The sequence below is a fragment of the Osmerus mordax genome, chromosome 21 (assembly GCF_038355195.1).
Source record: "Osmerus mordax isolate fOsmMor3 chromosome 21, fOsmMor3.pri, whole genome shotgun sequence".
In the NCBI taxonomy this organism is placed as follows: domain Eukaryota; kingdom Metazoa; phylum Chordata; class Actinopteri; order Osmeriformes; family Osmeridae; genus Osmerus; species Osmerus mordax.
In genome coordinates, this window is record NC_090070.1 from 12,991,090 (window position 1) to 13,008,468 (window position 17,379).

The window sequence follows — 17,379 nt, forward strand, 5'->3', positions numbered from 1 at the left end:
GATGTATGACGTCTCGACGAAGCGTTGAGATGAGAGTTAAGAATTCAAACTGTGTTTCTACAATAAATAAAAATATTAAACTGTATGAGGAAACAGGTAGTTCACGGAAAGGTTAGCATTGTTAACGGACGCCAGATTATAAAAGACGAAGGATGTGATGAACGGGGGAGAGGGTGATAATCATGTAGCCTAATCGGAGTGATGAAGACAATTGGCCTCAGTAGCTTGGTATCAACGAAAACAGAATGTTTGGTGCGTTCTGTCTATATATTAACACAAACCTACTTGTTTATTCGCAGTATGGTCAATGACTCGGTCGGCATGCTTGTAAGGAAACACTTCTATACGTGTTTATACAAGAGTGGACAGAAAAGGTACTGATACTAATCAGATCTGTTGTGTGCGTGTGTACACTACAGGTTGTGTGTAGTTACTGTTAAGTCAGAACCCTCAGCGACTACACAGGAAGTGGGTTTGCAGGCTTTTCTGTAGCTCGGCAACCTATGAGCTCACAATGTTCACGCACAAAAACACACTCACTCAAAACACACAAATCAGAGAAGGGACACTTAATGAGACAGCATTCAACCAGAACTCCTAGCGTGACAAAGCCTGTGTTTGTGTGTTTGTGTCAATCTACAGTTGTTGTGCAGATGTGAACAAGCCTGTGAGACCGTGACTGTGTGTGCGTGCGTGTGTGTGTGTGTGTGTGTGCTAATCACAGATGGGATTGCTTATTGACATCTGGAATACATTTAGTGGGTACCTTGATGTCCCAATGATGTTTCTCCTCTCCATCCCCTCCCTCCCCTCTCTTTACCCCCTCTCCCTCCCCTCTCTTTACACCCACCCCTCCTCCCTCCCCTCTCTTTACACCCACCCCTCCTCCCTCCCCCCTCTCTCCCTCCCTTCCCCCCTCCCTCCTCCCTCCTCTCTCCCTCCCCCCTCCCTCCCCTCTCTTTATCCCCCCCCTCCCTGTCACATTAACCTTAGTCACCCTCAGATGCGTGTGTGAGTGTCTGTTTTAATGTGTGTGTGATACCCCTCACCACCTCTCTCTCTCTCGCTCTCTGATGACATCATCCCCCCACACATTCTCTGTTCCTCCGATGTCATTCTGCAGTGTGTGATGCTGATGCAGTGGGACACCTTCAGCCGGACTTTTTTTTTTCACTGAGAGAGGAATAGATCACATCAAACCTAAACACTGGGTAGAGGGGCTCAGAGAAGGTGGTGATAAATGTGTACAGGTGGGTCATTGTGTCAGAGGAGATGCTGTAGAAGGACAGAACACCAGCTGGCCAGTCCAGGTAAACTCCTACTCTGATGGACTGAGACATGTATTGTAGTCTTTTCATGATTGTGATGAACAGAGAGTTTATAACCAGGCCATTACAGACACCAGGATCTGTCGTTGTGTCCAAGTCTACAGGCAGCACTCCTCCCTCTCCTCCTGATGCTTCTATACGTCACTCCTACCAGAACCATCTTCAACAACTCCACCTCCCAGTAATGGCGTCCAGTCAGACCCTCTCTACACAGCACCTGCTGCTGTTTATCAAACCTCTCTGGGTGATCAGGATACAGCTGGTCCTCCCTCACCCTGTCCACCCTCCTGTTGTCCTCAGACAGAGAGAGGGTTCTGTGAGCTGTGTTTGGGTCCAGTGTGAGATCACAGGCATCTACAGAACAGAGCAGAGAATCTGGATCAGAATCATGATTGATTTTCAGTCAGAGGATTCTGGGATTGACCCCAGTAAGAGTGTGAGAGAGTGTGTTTGTCTGTGTGTCAGTGGATACATGTGTCAGTATGTACAGGTATGTGTCAGTATGTACAGGTATGTGTTTATCCCCCCCCCCCACACACACACACACACACAAACACTATCAACATCAAGTCTCAATGTTGGATGTACTGATGTACAAAACAACACTTACACTTCTTAAGCAGCTGTAGTTTAACCCAGATCTCTTCATTATGGTCCACACTGTGGGAGACAGAGAGGACCAGACAGTGACACACACACACACACAGCCGGTGTATGAAGAGTGGTCAGGAACAGAGATGATTAACAAAGTAAAAGAGAATGTCAAAACACCAACAGCTTTGCTAAACAGACAACCAGAACCTCAACATAACATCATTCTACAATAATCAACTACTCAGCATTGAACATGGCATATGAAGAGGAATGTATCAGTGACCAACACTAACTTGAGTTTCTCCAGTCTACAGAGTGGACCAGAGAGAACTGTGTCTCCTGGGTGATTGAAGCTCAGGTCCAACTCTCTGACGACAGTTTGAGGTGAGAGCTGAAGCCAGGGAATCACAGCCTTCCTCTGTGACTCCACAGAACGACAGCCTGCAGAGAGAAGTGAGGACGTTACAACACTGCTGCCCTCTGCTGGTGGGTGTTGTGGACATCACTGGGTACATCACTGTGGTGGCTGCAGGGCACTGAAGAGGACAGAGAGCCTTCTCTCTGGGCTTCAGTTCTCCACCAACGGTTCACAAACATCACTATTATCAGCACGTCACCATGACAAACACATTTGTTTCGTCTAGTATGAAGGAATATGTGTATTGTGTATATATTATTATGTTGTGTGTCTCTGATGGTAAAGTATATGTCTACAACGTGTGTGAAATGTATGTAATAGTAGAGTATATAAGATATTTAGTATGTATATTTAGTGTATAAAGATCTTCACCTCTATTGATTCCTGGTTGTCTCACCAACTGTCTGACTGTTACTGAGGAAAAGGAAATACATCTGATAAAAAGCCACACCTACACATTTGTGTGAGTGTGTCTGTGTGTGTGTATGTATGTGTGTATTTTCCCCTTGAGGAGTCAAACATGTGAAAAAATGTATCATCCAGTTACATAAAGTACCTACTGATGATGGATAAACAGAGACAGAGAGAGAGTGCCTCTCTCACATACACACACACACGGGTGTAACCACACACACACCTGCACACAATTTGACCAATTGGCTACTGATTATCGTAACACTGGATGTGTAAGTTGTTAGAGACTCCCTGTGTCACTACAAGGCTAACGGTCAAGTGCTTCCCGTTCCACACACACACACACTCCCCAAGAACACACACTCCACAAGAACACACGTGCCACACACACACACTCCCCAAGAACACACACACACTCCAAACACACACACTCCACACACACACACTCCCCAAGAACACACACTCCACACACACACACACTCCCCAAGAACACACACTCCACAAGAACACACACTCCACAAGAACACACACTACACACACACTCCACAAGAACACACACACACTCCACAAGAACACACACTTTCCCCAAGAACACACACACTCCACAAGAACACACACCCTCCCCAAGAACACACACACTCCACAAGAACACACACACTCTACAAGAACACACACACTCCCCAAGAACACACACACTCTACAAGAACACACACACTCCACAAGAACAGACACACGCTTGCCAAAGGTAAATTTTTAATATAATTTTAATACTTTTCTTAAAAAAGAGAGATGGTTGCCTCCATAAAGGGAAGAAGACGGATTGAACCATCTGCAGAGTCACCCACATACAAACGAGACGGATCGAACCATCTGCAGACTCACCCACATACAAACAAGACGGATCGAACCATCTGCAGACTCACCCACATACAAACAAGACGGATCGAACCATCTGCAGACTCACCCACATACAAACAAGACGGATCGAACTATCTGCAGACACACCCACACACAAACAAGACGGATCGAACCATCTGCAGACACCCACAAACAAACAAGGTATTCAAGACGAGGGGGGAAAGAAGAGAAAAAACACACAACAACCAGAATATGAAAGAAGGAGAGATGAAGGGAAGCGATAAAGATGGGATGATGATGCGGGAAAATAGAAGGTGTGAGAAGAAAACCAATATTAGTTTTATATTTTGTAGAGATTTTTCTATTCTATTTTTATTTTCAGTTGTGAGCAGTTGAGCTGCTGTAATGGGGGGGGGGGGGGGGGATCAATAAAGTTTTTGTCTCATCTTACAGGAGCATAGATCTGCAATCCATAGATCTGCATGTGTTGGGGGGGGATTCAGAATGTAGAAATATAATCCTAGAATGGATGTACTCCATTTCACCACAGCAAGCTGAATTCCTCTTCCTTTCTACTGGTCAATGGACCCCCCCCCACACTTCCTCCAGCTCTTATCCAATCAGATCAGAGCAACGGTGGGCAGGATAAAGTATCGTAAAATGAAGAACTTAAAGATAAAAAATACAATTAAATAAAATCCATAATACAACCATAACATGAAGTAAAAATATTAAAAGATTTACAGTTCAAAAGCAATAACAAGCAAAAAACGAAACAAAAAGATACCGTCCTGTGAATGAACAGTGATTCTCAACCAATGACAGCATAGACTGTTTGAAGGAACATATTTGATTGGACAAGAAGGGTGAAGAGGACCAGGAAACTCATTAGTAAGAATTAAATTAAATTACTGAAAAATTCTCAAGTACAAAGTGAAAACACAATTGTTTAAGTAAATTTAAAAAAGGAAACAAATGAATGAACTTTCAGTACTCAATAAATCGGTTTTGGCATCGAGTAAAGAAAGGAAGGCCAGAGAATGAGAGAGAAAATGGTTAGACCCATCAAGACAAAAATAAAAAAGATAGTTTAACAGAATCATAATAATTCCCCCCCTTTAAAGTCAATTTTACAAAACCAAAACATAAGCAGAGATTTAGAAGAGCCATGCGCTCCACAAAAGACAGAATTCTTTATTCTTTCTTTTCCTTCAGTTTGTGTGTGACATTTCATTGTATAGAATATATATTTATGTATCTATATATATATAATATGTATAATATGTGTTTGTGTTAGATCACAAGCTCACAGGTGCACTAAGGCAGAGGCCGCATTCCAATACTTAAACACAGTTGGTTATTCCCTCCTTCCCTCCCTTTCTCTCCCTTTCTCTCTTCCTTTCTCTCTCCCTTTCTCTCTCCCTTTCTCTCTCTCTCTCTTTCTCCCTCCTTCCCTTTCTCTCTCCCCCTCCCTCCCATTTTCCTTCTCCTCCTTCTTAATGTAGATGTCAAGGGTCAAGGAAAGCTATTTAGCTAGCAAGCTATCAAGTTAGCCGTGTCAGAAGCGCTAGGTAGCTAGCTCACAGCTAACTGACGTTCAAAGCTAACAAGCTATGCGGCTGTCAAACTGTGTAACTGTCAAGCTATGTTGTTTCCTTGCTCTGTAGCTAATTCACTAACTGTGTTTAAAACATTATCCGCGTAGGTAGAGTAGATAGCGAGCTTTTAAGCTAGGAGGCTACAACACTTTTAAATCTGTGAAGGAGGGGAGGACTAGAGGAAGGATGTGTTTATGAAGTGTTGGAATGCAGCCCATCTCCACTGGGTCCTGAGAAGAAAACCACAAAAAGGGAAAGAAAAAAAATAAGAAATCTTCCCTCACTCAGATAACCTCCCTCTGCCCTAGCACACACTCCCCCCTTCCTCCCCCACCCAACATGTGTGGAGAGAGAGGGGGAGAAGATGAGGGAGAGATGATGGGAAATAAAGAGAGGCGTTCCTTCCTCTGGTTCACTCATCGGTTTGAAACTCCCTCCCTCCTCATCCCTCCCTCCTCATCCCTCGCTCTTCATCCCTCCCTCCCTCCTCATCCCTCCCTCCCTCCTCATCCCTCGCTCCTCATCCCTCGCTCCTCATGCTAGTCCAAAAAGAGAACAAGTATTAACAAGCTTCATTAATTCATGATTTTTTTCCCTGCTTCTTCTTTTTCAGTAATTTTCTTAAATTAACCCCCCCCCCACTTGGTATTTTTCTGTTTAAAAAGACCCCTCCCCCTTTCATTGGCTCCTCCCACCTTGTCAGTGAGGAGAAGAAAGTCTGGGGCTTGATCAAGTGTCTGATTTCACTGTTGCCCTCGGCAACCACAAATCCACATGTCCACGGCTACAGGGGGGAGGAGGTGGGAGGGAGGGAGAGGGTGAGTGAGAGTGTGTGTGTGTATCGCATGAGCGATATCTTGTTGGAGGTTCTCCTCTCGTTCTCCCTCAGAACAGGTTCTCCTCTCGTTCTCCCTCAGAACAGGTTCTCCTCTCGTTCTCCCTCAGAACAGGTTCTCCTCTCGTTCTCCCTCAGAACAGGTTCTCCTCTCGTTCTCCCTCAGAACAGGTTCTCCTCCCGCTCTCCCTCAGAACAGGTTCTCCTCTCGTTCTCCCTCAGAACAGGTTCTCCTCTCGTTCTCCCTCAGAACAGGTTCTCCTCTCGTTCTCCCTCAGAACAGGTTCTCCTCTCGCTCTCCCTCAGAACAGGTTCTCCTCTCGTTCTCCCTCAGAACAGGTTCTCCTACCGCTCTCCCTCAGAACAGGTTCTCCTCGAAGATGGCCATGAGGTCACTCTGAAAGTTGATGTCTATGGTGTCTGCCATCTGAGCAGGAGAGAGAGGGGGGGACAGAAAGTTGTCTAGTATGGTATGGTATAGTGTAGTGTAGTATAGTAGTGTAGTATGGTATGGTGTAGTATAGTATGGTATGGTATAGTGTAGTATGGTATAGTATAGTATAGTGTAGTATAGTAGTGTAGTGTAGTGTAGTATAGTATGGTATGGTATGGTATGGTATAGTGTAGTGTAGTGTAGTATAGTAGTGTAGTATGGTATAGTATAGTGTAGTATAGTATTGTGTGTAGTATAGTATAGTTTTATAGTATAGTGTGTGGTATAGTGTAGTGTAGTGTAGTGTAGTATAGTATGGTATAGTGTAGTATAGTGTAATGTTGTGTAATATATTGTGTAGTAGTGTTCCTACCGCCTCCCTCCTCCTCCTCTCCTGTTCTCGCCTCCTAGCCAGCTCCCTCTGCTGGTCGAGGGCGTTCTGTGCAGCTGCGGAGGCTGGGGGCGTGGCCGGGGGCTGTGGGGGCGGAGCCTGTGGGGAGTTGGTGGGCGGGGTCGAGGCCGGTGGCGTGGCAGCCAGGGGAGACTGTTGCTCCGGACGACGGCGGGAGTCCTCCTGAGACCTGCGGCCCGGCTCCGTGGTGTCCTCGTCGTCACGGCTACTGCAGACAGGAAGCAGGAAGTGGAGGTGGGAAACATAAATTATTTTGGTATTTTTTCAACTATCCATCCTCCAGCTTTTAAGCACGCTCCTCTTTCTCTGTCCCTTCTCTCCTCCCCCCTCCTCCTCCTCCTCCTCCCTCCCCCCCCCCCCCCCTCACCGTAGTTTCTCCCTGCGGTGGGCCTGGGCTCTCAGCAGCCTCTCCCTCTCCTCCTTCTCCCGCGCCGCGCGTCTGAACTGCTCAAAGATGTCGGAGGAGGAGCGGAGCAGGGAGGAGGGCGTGGAGGGGGGGCGGAGCAGGGAGGAAGGCGTGGAGGGGGGGCGAAGCAGGGAGGAGGGCGTGGAGGAGGAGCGAAGTAGGGAGGAGGGCGTGGAGGGGGAGCGCTGGGCCAGGCTGGCCCACGAACCCATGGTCTGGAGGGGGGGTGGAAGATGAGAGGAGGGAAGGGGAGAAAAATGAAAGAATTGCATTATTCTGCTAGTCTAGATGACACACACACACACACACAATCTCACACACACACCTGTGTTTTCTTGGGGCCGGTGGGGGTTCTTGGTTCCTGCTTCACCTCCTGCTGAGAGGGGGGCGGAGCCAGGGAGTCAGGGAGGCGGAGCCCGGGACGAGAACCGTCCAATGGCTTCACATCTGATCCTGGAGAAACAATGTCATTGGTTGGTAAAAGTTTGAGAGAGAAAACATGGAGAGAGAAAACATGGAGAGAGAGAAGGGAGAAAGAGAGAGAGAAGATGAACAAAAGTAAAAGTAGAGGAAGAACGGATACATAGTGAAGAGAGTGTGTTACTTATGTGTGTGTACTTACTGTGTGTGTGTTTGCTGTCGGAGGGTTTGTGTAAGTCTTGACAAGGGGCGGAGCTAAAGGGAGAAGGGGAGGGGCTAAAGGGGGAGGGGGGCTTTTCTTCCTTCACACCTATCAAGGGGGGCCTCTGGTCCTGCTCAACACACACACACACACACACACACACACACAGTGTAAGAGTAATAGCAGTAAAAAAATAGGTACACACAGACACACCCGAGTTCACAAATGAAATGTTTTTAAATAGGCACAAACATTTTCACTACACACACTAGAGCCTGACCGATTTATCGGCGGGCCAATATTATCGGCCGATATTAGGCATTTTTAACTATCGGTATTGGCATTTATAATAATACTATTTTTTTTAAATTGTGTTCAAAGGACTTTATCTTTAATATCTTAAGTTTGTATTTTTATACATTTCATTTATCAGAACTTATAATATATTTTGATGTTCTTCTGTTCTGTTGTGACAATAAAACAAACAAGTTTATTTTTAAAGTGCATTATCCTTGTATTTTAGTGAGGACTCATAAATAACTACAAATAACTACTGTTAGGGAAATCTGTTTCTTATATACTAGTGTAATAATTGGACCAATACGCTGTTCCTATTGGTCCAGAAGACGTTCTCAAAAGTTAATAAATCCGTTTATATACCTCCTGAAAGTTCGCAGAGGTAAATAAATGTTTTTACGGACCTAGCAACAAGCGGTTGCCTTGGAGATGTAGCCATTGGCCTTAACAACGTGGCATCTGCTCGGCAACAAAGTAGCCTAAATTGCCTAAAAAAACCCTAAAACAACCAAATATGTTTTTTGCACAGGTCCGCAAATGCCCCGCAATCGCTTCCCGTTTTAAAAAAGTATCTGAAGCAGACAGAAGACGAATTGATGTTGTTGATATGTTGCCTTGGAGATGTAGTGACGTCACCAGTGCAAGTGCAGCTGATTGCTCTGACAACATGGCGTCTGCTCCAGATTCGACCTGTTTATATTTTACATTTACATTTAGTCATTTAGCAGACGCTCTTATCCAGAGCGACTTACAGTAAGTACAGGGACATTCCCCCCGAGGCAAGTAGGGTGAAGTGCCTTGCCCAAGGACACAACGTCAGTTGGCATGACCGGGAATCGAACTGGCAACCTTCGGATTACTATCCCGCTTCCCTCACCGCTCAGCCACCTGACTCCCTCCCTCCTGTTTGATTTGTGATCTTCCCACGTATTGTTGTATATAAGAAACCAAATATACTCCCCGACAGGTCAGCAAACGTTTGAACAAATGTCGGTTTACAAAGGCGTTTGCAGACCTGTCGAGGAGTAAACATTTGCTGTTTATGTTTTGTAACGTGCTTCTGGATATTTTATTTTTTATATATATATATCGGAATATCAGATTTCACCAAATATTTTTATCAATATTGGCCTTAAAAATCCTTTATCCTTTAGCTCTATCACACACACACACACACACACAACTCACAGGCTTCTTGGACAGAGAGGGAGAGTGCTGTCCTATTGGATTGTACGGAGGAATCTGGGGGGAATGCATCATCAGGGGGGAGGGGCTTCCCCTCAGGGGACCTATCAGAGACAGCAGAGAGTTACATTGGTCGGTTTAACGGGACAGAAAGGGGATCGCGTGCGTATGTGCACTTTTTGTGTGTTACCTGAAGTAAACGACTCCATCTTGTTGCCAGGCGACGGCTGCTGCTGCTTTAGCTGTTGTTGTTGTATCTGCTGTAGTTTCTGCTGCAAAGCTGCCCCCTTCTGTCCCAGCAACAACGGGTGTGTGTGTGTGAGCGAGTGTGTGTGTGTGAGCGAGTGTGTAAACTCCAGCTGTTCTTCCTGTGTCGACTTCACAAGTGTCACACCGGACATTGCCGTGTTTACTGCCGCCGCCTGCATCAGCTGGGAGTGAGTGACAGGCGGGTGTGTGTGTGTGGGTATGTGTATGTGGGGCTGTGTGTGTGTCGCGGATGGGCGTGTCTGCGGGCACATCTGAACCTGGCTCGCAGCCAGAGAGGGAGGGGGCGGAGTCTCTGAGTTTGTGGGCGTCGGCTCCTCGTCGTCCTCCAATAGGGCCTGAGGGGGCTGGGCGGAGAGGGTTCCCAGAATGCCGTGCGGCGTGGGGGAGGGGACGCGGGGGCGAGGGGGGGGTTGTGGGAGGGGGGCGGAGGAGATGGGGGGAGGCAGGGGGAGGAAGAGGGGGCCAGAGGAGGAGGGGGGAGGCTGCAGGGGTTTAGGGGGGAGGGCTGCAGCTCTGTTGCTAGGGCGAGATGGTTGCTGGGGGAGGGCGCTGTGGAGAGCTACAGTGTGGGACGAGGGACAAAAAACAGGGAGGGAAAAAGGTTTTGGATTACAAAAAGTAACTTTTAAGATATCAGAGAGCTCACATGAAATAAGTAGGTGTGTCCATACCTGGCGAGGGGTTCAGGAAGGGGCGTGTCTCGCTTCCAGAGTTGAGGTGGGGGTTGTTGCCGACGGCGACTGCCCCTGCATTATTATGGGAGGGTTCAGAGATGGGCCCGGCCTGGGGCAGTGGGGGGGGCAGGAAGTGACCCAGGGGATCAAAAGTGTTGTCCAGGGAGGGGGGGTGGGGGCCTGGGGCAGGGGGAGCCAGGGGCTGGGAGGGGGGTTGGGGGGGGGCAGGGGTGCTGGGGGGGTGCTGGGGGAGGGGCCTCCGAGGGGGCGGAGCCTTCTTCTTCTGTTTGGGAACCAACCCTGGAGAGAGAAGGGGGGGGGAGAAGGGTTAGGAAAGGGAGGAGAGAGTGTGTGTGTCAGGTGTGCGTGCGTGTGTGTGTGTGTGTGTACCTGTGTCGGGCTCATCCTCGCTGTCAGATGAAGATTCGCTGCTGCCTGATGAAGATCCAGTCTTCATCTTCATCACACTGGTCACCTCCAGAGCCTTCTCTGCTGCAACACACACACCTTTACACACCCAGTGCTGACTTCTCTGCTGCAACACACACACCTTTACACACCCAGTGCTGACTTCTCTGCTGCAACACACACACCTTTACACACCCAGTGCTGACTTGCATCTTATGAAAGAAATGCATTTCACTCACACCCCCTCCCCCCCTACACACACACTTTCTCTCTCTCACACACACACACACACACACACACACAAACACACACACTCTTTCTCTCTCACACACACACACACACACACACACTCTCGCACACACACACCCTCACCAGGTCTCTTCTTCCTGCGGAGGCTGGTGAACACGTATCTCTCCAGCTCTCTCAGCGTGGACGGCTTGAGCGTCTCAAAGTCGATCTCGATCTCGTCCGGGTTCGAGTTTTTCAGCGACGGCTCGCGTGATTGGATGATGTGGACGACGCGGCCCAGCTTGTCACCGGGCAGCTTATTGATGTCCAGGCTCAGCTGACGCTTCTCCTCGTACGACATTGGCTTAGACCGGTCGGCCCCGCCCACAAACACGCCTGGAGGGAGGAGATTGGACGAGATTGGAAAGAGGAGATGAGGAGGAGATGAGAACACACACATACCTGGGTCCTAACACACACACACACACACCTGTGTGGTCCTCGGACCCGGAGGGGTCGAGGGGGGTGGGGCCAGACTGAAGGGTGTTGCCAGGGCGACTGTTCTTCACCACTCCTTCCTTCTTACTGTGAGAGGGGGGGGGGGGGGGGCGCAGAGGGAGGAGAGATTGCAAGAGCTGAATTGTAAGATACTCAGAGTTTGCAGCAAACACTCTCACGCCTACACACACACGTGACCTCACCTCGGTTTCTTGACCTTCTTGGGCGTGACCGGGTCCTTGATGATTCTGCTCTTCCTGGTTGGCTGGAGCAGGGCAGGGGGCGGGGCCACCTCCAGAGGCTCCTCCCCTCCTGGCTTCTTCTTCTTGTCTTTCTTCTTCTCCTTCTTGTCTCGGTCTCTCCTCTTGAGGGCCGGAGGCTGCGACAGGGCAGCCAGCTGCTCATGCACCGCCTTCAGCTGCAACACACACACACGTACATAACACACACACACACATAACACACACACGTACATAACACACACACACACATAACACACACACGTACATAACACACACACACACGTACATAACACACACACACACACGTACATAACACACACCCACGTACATAACACACACACACACACGTACATAACACACACACATACATAACACACACACACACGTACATAACACACACACACGTACATAACACACACACATCCATAAACAAACAAGTAAGTATGGGCACCAACACACAATAGCTAGCTAACACACACGGGTACCAAAGTGCTCCCCCTCTCACCTGTTCCTGCAGCTCGGCCAATCGCTGAGTCCGCTCGTGTTCTGAGTCGCCGGCCGACGATTCCGATTCCGAGGGGGAGCAAGAGGAGGAGGGCCCTACGGTGGGAGGGGCCTGTCTGGTGGGAGGTGCCTGTCTGGTGGAGGGTGCTGGTTGGTGGAGGCTGGGCGAGGAGGCGGGCATAGAGGCGGGCTCCTCCGGATCGTCTGGCATCTTGGCGAATCGCATCTCGAACACATCCTGTCAGGGTTAGGGGTCAGAGTAGTGGGTGTGTGTGTTATGTACCTGTGTGTCTGTATGTGTGTGTGTATGTGTGGGTACCTGTGTGTGTGCGTCTGTTTATGTGTGTGTGTGTGTATACCTGCAGCTTGCGTGCCATGGCGACCACATCGTGGTCAGGAGGGTTGTACTTGTAGCAGTTGGAGAACATCATCCTGACGTCTGACGCAAACTCATGAGCATCCCTGTACGCCCTGTTGTCTATCTTAACCTGGACACACACACACCAGGTGAATGGTATTCCTATTATGAGCACTGTCCAGCACTGATGACCTCATCACTACTTCCTACTTGCCTGAGGACCACATCTCACCCCTAAATGACCTCACCCGCCCCCGTCAACCACTGATGACATCACCACCCCCTGTCCCCCTCTGATGACCTCACCTTGATGGTGCTGAGGTCCATGGGGTGTTTGATGATGTCGTGGTAGTCATGGAGACCCAGGGCCTTCGCGTCCACGGGCTTGTAGAAGGGCCAGGCGTAGGCTGTGTGCTTCTGAGACAGCATCTCCCTCACCAGCCCCGCGCAGCCCCGCAAGCCCTGCTCCGTGCTGGGGGTCAGCGGGGGCGCAGAGTCCCCCACTGGAGGGAGGGAGGAGGGTTACAGCACACTCTCTCCTCAGTACATGCACCTCGCTCTCACACAGACCTCATCACTCCTAACCTCATTCCCCACTGACACACACACACATCACCCCTCCTACCTCCGTGCTGGGAGTCCGGCTGGGCGGCGTCCTGTTTGGGCTGCTTGGACGCACGGCTGCTCTCTCGCCGGGGGCGGGGCTCCGACGCCAGGGGAGATGACTCGCTGAGCTGGTCGTTGGCGGTGGGCGTGGTCGTATCCGCCTTCCTCTTCTGGCTCTTTCTCTGCTGCAGGGGTCAGAGGTCAGAGGGTAACGGGAAGAAAACTACTGCTTTTACAGCGGCAGACCCTCCTCCTCCTCCTCAGGCCGCCCTCGCTCCCCCCTCCTCCTCAGGCCACCCTCCCTCCTCCTCCTTAGGCCACCCGCCCCTCCTCCTCCTCAGGCCACCCTCCCTCCCTCCTCCTCCTTAGGCCTCCCTCCCTCCTCCTTCTCCTCCTCAGGCCGCCCTCCCTCCCTCCTCCTCCTTAGGCCACCCGCCCCTCCTCCTCCTCAGGCCTCCCTCCCTCCTCCTCCTCAGGCCGCCCTCCCTCCTCCTCAGGCCGCCCTACCTCCCTCCTCCTCCTCAGGCCACCCTCCCTCCTCCTCCTTAGGCCACCCGCCCCTCCTCCTCCTCAGGCCACCCTCCCTCCCTCCTCCTCCTTAGGCCTCCCTCCCTCCTCCTTCTCCTCCTCAGGCCGCCCTCCCTCTCTCCTCCTTAGGCCACCCGCCCCTCCTCCTCCTCAGGCCTCCCTCCCTCCTCCTCCTCAGGCCGCCCTCCCTCCTCCTCCTCCTTAGGCCACCCCCCCGTCCTCCTCCTCAGGCCTCCCTCCCTCCTCCTCAGGCCGCCCTCCCTCCCTCCTCTTCCTCCACCTCCTTAGGCCACCCCTCCTCCTCCTCAGGCCGCCCGCCCTCCCTCCTCCTCCTCCTCCCCATCCTTTACTAAGCCCTTCTCCCTTCTCTGCCCCATCTCATCCCTCCATTCTCCACCCTTCTGCCCCCTTCCCCCCCACCACTCCTCCCAGGGGGACTCACCTTGGCGGGGGGTGCGGTACTGTGAAGGGGTGCCCCAGGGTGGAGGCCAGGGTGGGGGGGCACGGCGGTCAGGCCATGGCCCAGGGGGTCCAGAGAGCTGAGGGGGAAGGGGGGGCCGAGCTGGGGGGCGTGGGAGGGCGTGGTGGGGGGGACACGGGGGAGGAGGGTGGACTGGGGTGGCATGGCCAGGGGAAGAGTGGGGGGGCCCTGGAAGGAAAGGGAGAGGGGGGGAGGACGGGAGTGTGGGGTGGTGGAGGGGGAGGAGGAGTCTTGGCCTGAGTCTGATTTGGAGATGAGACCTGGGAGGGGGGGAGGAGGACGAGAGAGGGATAGGTAAGGGGAGGAGGACGAGAGAGGGATAGGTAAGGGGGGGAGAGATAGAGAGAGGGATAGGTAAAGGGAGGAGGAGAGATGGATAGGTAAGGGGAGGAGGAGGAGAGAGGGATAGGTATGGGGGGGAGAGATAGAGAGAGGGATAGGTAAGGGGAGGAGGAGAGAAGGATAGGTAAGGGGGGAAAATAGAGAGGGATAGGTAAGGGGGGGAGAGATAGAGAGAGATAGGTAAGGGGGGGAGAGATAGAGAGAGGGATAGGTAAGGAAATAGAGAGAAGAAACAGAGAGGAGGAGAGTAGAGAGAGTTAGGAACCGTGTTGGTGGCTCTGAGACAGCGTGTATGGTGAGGTCTCCATCCCATAAACCCACACCTGAGTCTCGCCGGCTGCCGCGGCGACCCTTGGTAACCACGGCGATCTCCGTCTCCTCCTGGGGCATCTCTGTGATCTTCTGCAGGAACATCTTCTCCAGAGCCTCCGCCATCAGCACGATGTCATCCCCGGGCTGCACACACACACGCACACACACACACAGCGGGTTGAAAGCCTGAAAACACTCTGGAAATGGTGTGTACGTATGTGTATGTGTGTACCTTGTTGTAGATGTAGCAGTTGGTGAACATGGTGTTGAAGTCCTGGATGCACTCCTGGGCGTTCCAGTAGTAGCTGTTCTCCAGACGCTTCTTGATGGTGCCCAGGTCCATGGGCTGCTTGATGATTTTATAGTAGTCCTGGGAGGGGGGGGGGTCGTGGGACATGGGGAGGGAGGGGGGGGGGTGGAGACAAGGAAGGAAGCTTGAGAAACGCACACACACAGTACGTACACACGCACACACACAGTACGTACACACGCACACACACACACACAGTACTTACAGGCAGGTTGAGTCTGATGGCGTCTACGGGAGCCTGGAAGGGCCAAGCAAACTGGTGCTTCCACAGGGTCTTCAACAGCACCTTCAGGAGGTACTGCAACACAGACACAGAATCACCTAGCAACACTGGATCATGTCCCACCTGGCAACACTGGACCACTGGACAACACACCACCAGAAGCCAATTGGTCCCCCAAACCACCCCCATACCTGTAGCTGATTGGTCTGCCGTTTGGGTCTCGAAGGGTTCCATGTCTCGGGAGGGGGGTGGTTGAAGTAGAGGGGGGGCGGGGCCAGGGGCAGACCCTGGCTGCTGCCCGCCTCCAGGCCGTCTCCCATAGCAACAGCAGGAGCAGGAGGAAGGGGAGGGGGGAGTCCCAGTCAGACGGTACGACCCTGGGGGGGGGGGGGGGGGGGGGGGGGGGTCACCTTCAGGCCATCATACCTCTCACTGGGCTCTCTGGGGAGGAAGATCAGCATCATCATCATCCTCATCACTGCCCTCCTCATCATCATCATCTACCTCCTCCTCCTCATGACTAGAGTATGTTGAGATGTTGTATTAGTCCTTACATCGTTTATAAACACCTCCTTGTCTCCCCCTTCCTCTCCCCCTTTCTCCCTCTCCATCTGTGAGGCTGCATGTGTTTGTGTGACGTCTGTTAAAGGGGACTTACATCTCTGCCTGCAGTTAGTTAACCTGCGTCTAGTCATGGGGAAGGGGCATCTCTGCTGGAGGTAGTCAGGGCTGATGATGGGCAAGCTGGGCTTGGTCTTGGATTGAGAGATTGGGGAATGGATGTTACCTGACACAGTAGAAATTCCCTTGAGAAAGCTTGGAGATATTACAGAGGAGGGAGAGAGAGTTGAGGGTTGGGAGAGAGAGGGAGGAGAAAGAGACGTTCTGATTAAAACGCTCAAAGAACTTATCGTACACACTCACGAGTCTAACACACACTCGCCAGAGAAACACAAAACTATTGATGACTGCGTGTTGCCAAGAATGAACAAAAACATGCAAGGCACTGTGTCAACAAAACGAGTCACAAGACTGGAAAGCGCGTCGCTATCTCCAAAACTGACATTCTAGCTTCAGTGTTTTCTAAGCTAATTAAAAGACACCCCATGGAGTTAATACGGCTTAGAAACGAGAAGGAATACCAGTGTCCTGGATTTTGACCCAATATGCCGAGTTAACAGTCAAAACGGCGCTATACCAGACAGAACGCAATGTTTTTGAAAAAGGAGTGTGTATTTTATTATGGTTGGGGGAATGTTTATTGAATGGCACCATGGCAGCGACACAACCGCTATCTAGGTTAGCTGTGTCAGCAAAAACACTGACAGCTACGTACGTAAACACTCTTTAGGAATACTAACTTGGACAATGCCGTTATTCTGAGACCTACGTCGTATTTCACACGTGCTTTGAGCGCCGTACTGCGTAAGCTACGTACCAGAAAATGCGTTAAGTCTGTCACGAATACGGCCTACGAGGCTACAAACAAACAGCCTAGCTAGTTAGCGACTAGCCTGCTGCCGTCCCGCGACTAGCATGCGCAGTGACAACAGGGAGTGCCCGCTGCTCCTTAAAATGCCCCTTACTTCATCATAAAGGCACATACAAAAAAAACGTACACCGTGTGCAGTGGACTCAAAGCTAGACAACGTAAAGACAACGTAGAGAATCTTCCCGTGCGTCCGCACCGGTGACAGGCCTGCGAAGAGACAGCTCGTGCCTCGATGCCACAGCTTGCTGACAGCAGGTGAAATACGTCACCGAGACCGGTTCCAATAGTTTTACCAGACTCCCGGGTTTGTATGTTTTCGCCTGCCGTACCAATATCGCCACAAAGTGACCCCAAAACGCCTTTGATTACCTTCCTCTTCAGATGTCAGCGCGCGCAGATCTTCCTCACCCTGAATCCAGAACAAACAGCCCCGTTTGACGTCGATGACGTAAGACGCAGGGCAGTTGAACGTCGGTTCGTCGAATGTCACCTCTCGCTATGAA

The 17,379-nt window shown here is 50.9% G+C and overlaps 1 protein-coding gene and 2 long non-coding RNA genes across 3 annotated transcripts; all 3 read right to left on the reverse strand.

Annotated features, from left to right (window-relative positions):
• Nucleotides 1-1,213: 1,213 nt before the first annotated feature.
• Nucleotides 1,214-2,352, reverse strand: LOC136965114 (uncharacterized). The gene is made up of 3 exons (XR_010879276.1): nt 2,216-2,352; nt 1,939-1,988; nt 1,214-1,682 (listed from the first exon to the last, which is right to left on the reverse strand). It is a non-coding gene; the product is annotated as an uncharacterized lncRNA (long non-coding RNA).
• Nucleotides 2,353-5,741: 3,389 nt separating this feature from the next.
• Nucleotides 5,742-15,704, reverse strand: LOC136965048 (bromodomain-containing protein 4-like). The gene is made up of 21 exons (XM_067259033.1): nt 15,576-15,704; nt 15,367-15,459; nt 15,084-15,221; nt 14,863-14,995; nt 14,159-14,457; nt 13,208-13,373; nt 12,889-13,085; nt 12,584-12,712; nt 12,226-12,462; nt 11,682-11,896; nt 11,471-11,565; nt 11,125-11,376; nt 10,735-10,836; nt 10,342-10,644; nt 9,591-10,229; nt 9,404-9,504; nt 7,919-8,048; nt 7,622-7,749; nt 7,258-7,511; nt 6,852-7,098; nt 5,742-6,472 (listed from the first exon to the last, which is right to left on the reverse strand). Exons 1-21 carry the CDS (start codon nt 15,702-15,704, stop codon nt 6,404-6,406), a joined length of 4,056 nt encoding a protein of 1,351 aa, XP_067115134.1. The 3' UTR covers nt 5,742-6,403.
• Nucleotides 15,701-17,296, reverse strand: LOC136965116 (uncharacterized). The gene is made up of 3 exons (XR_010879277.1): nt 17,246-17,296; nt 16,043-16,200; nt 15,701-15,825 (listed from the first exon to the last, which is right to left on the reverse strand). It is a non-coding gene; the product is annotated as an uncharacterized lncRNA (long non-coding RNA).
• Between the last annotated feature and the right edge of the window lie 83 nt (nt 17,297-17,379).

Coding starts and splice junctions, on each gene's coding strand:
- LOC136965048 (XM_067259033.1), bottom strand. CDS start 15,704: ATGGGAGACGGCCTGGAGGCGGGCAGCAGCCAGGGTCTGCCCCTGGCC. Junction 15,222..15,366: donor CCATCAGACTCAACCTGCCT/GTAAGTACTGTG, acceptor CCCCCCTCCCAG/GACTACTATAAAATCATCAA. Junction 6,473..6,851: donor AGAGGAGGAGGAGGGAGGCG/GTAGGAACACTA, acceptor TCTCCTGCTCAG/ATGGCAGACACCATAGACAT.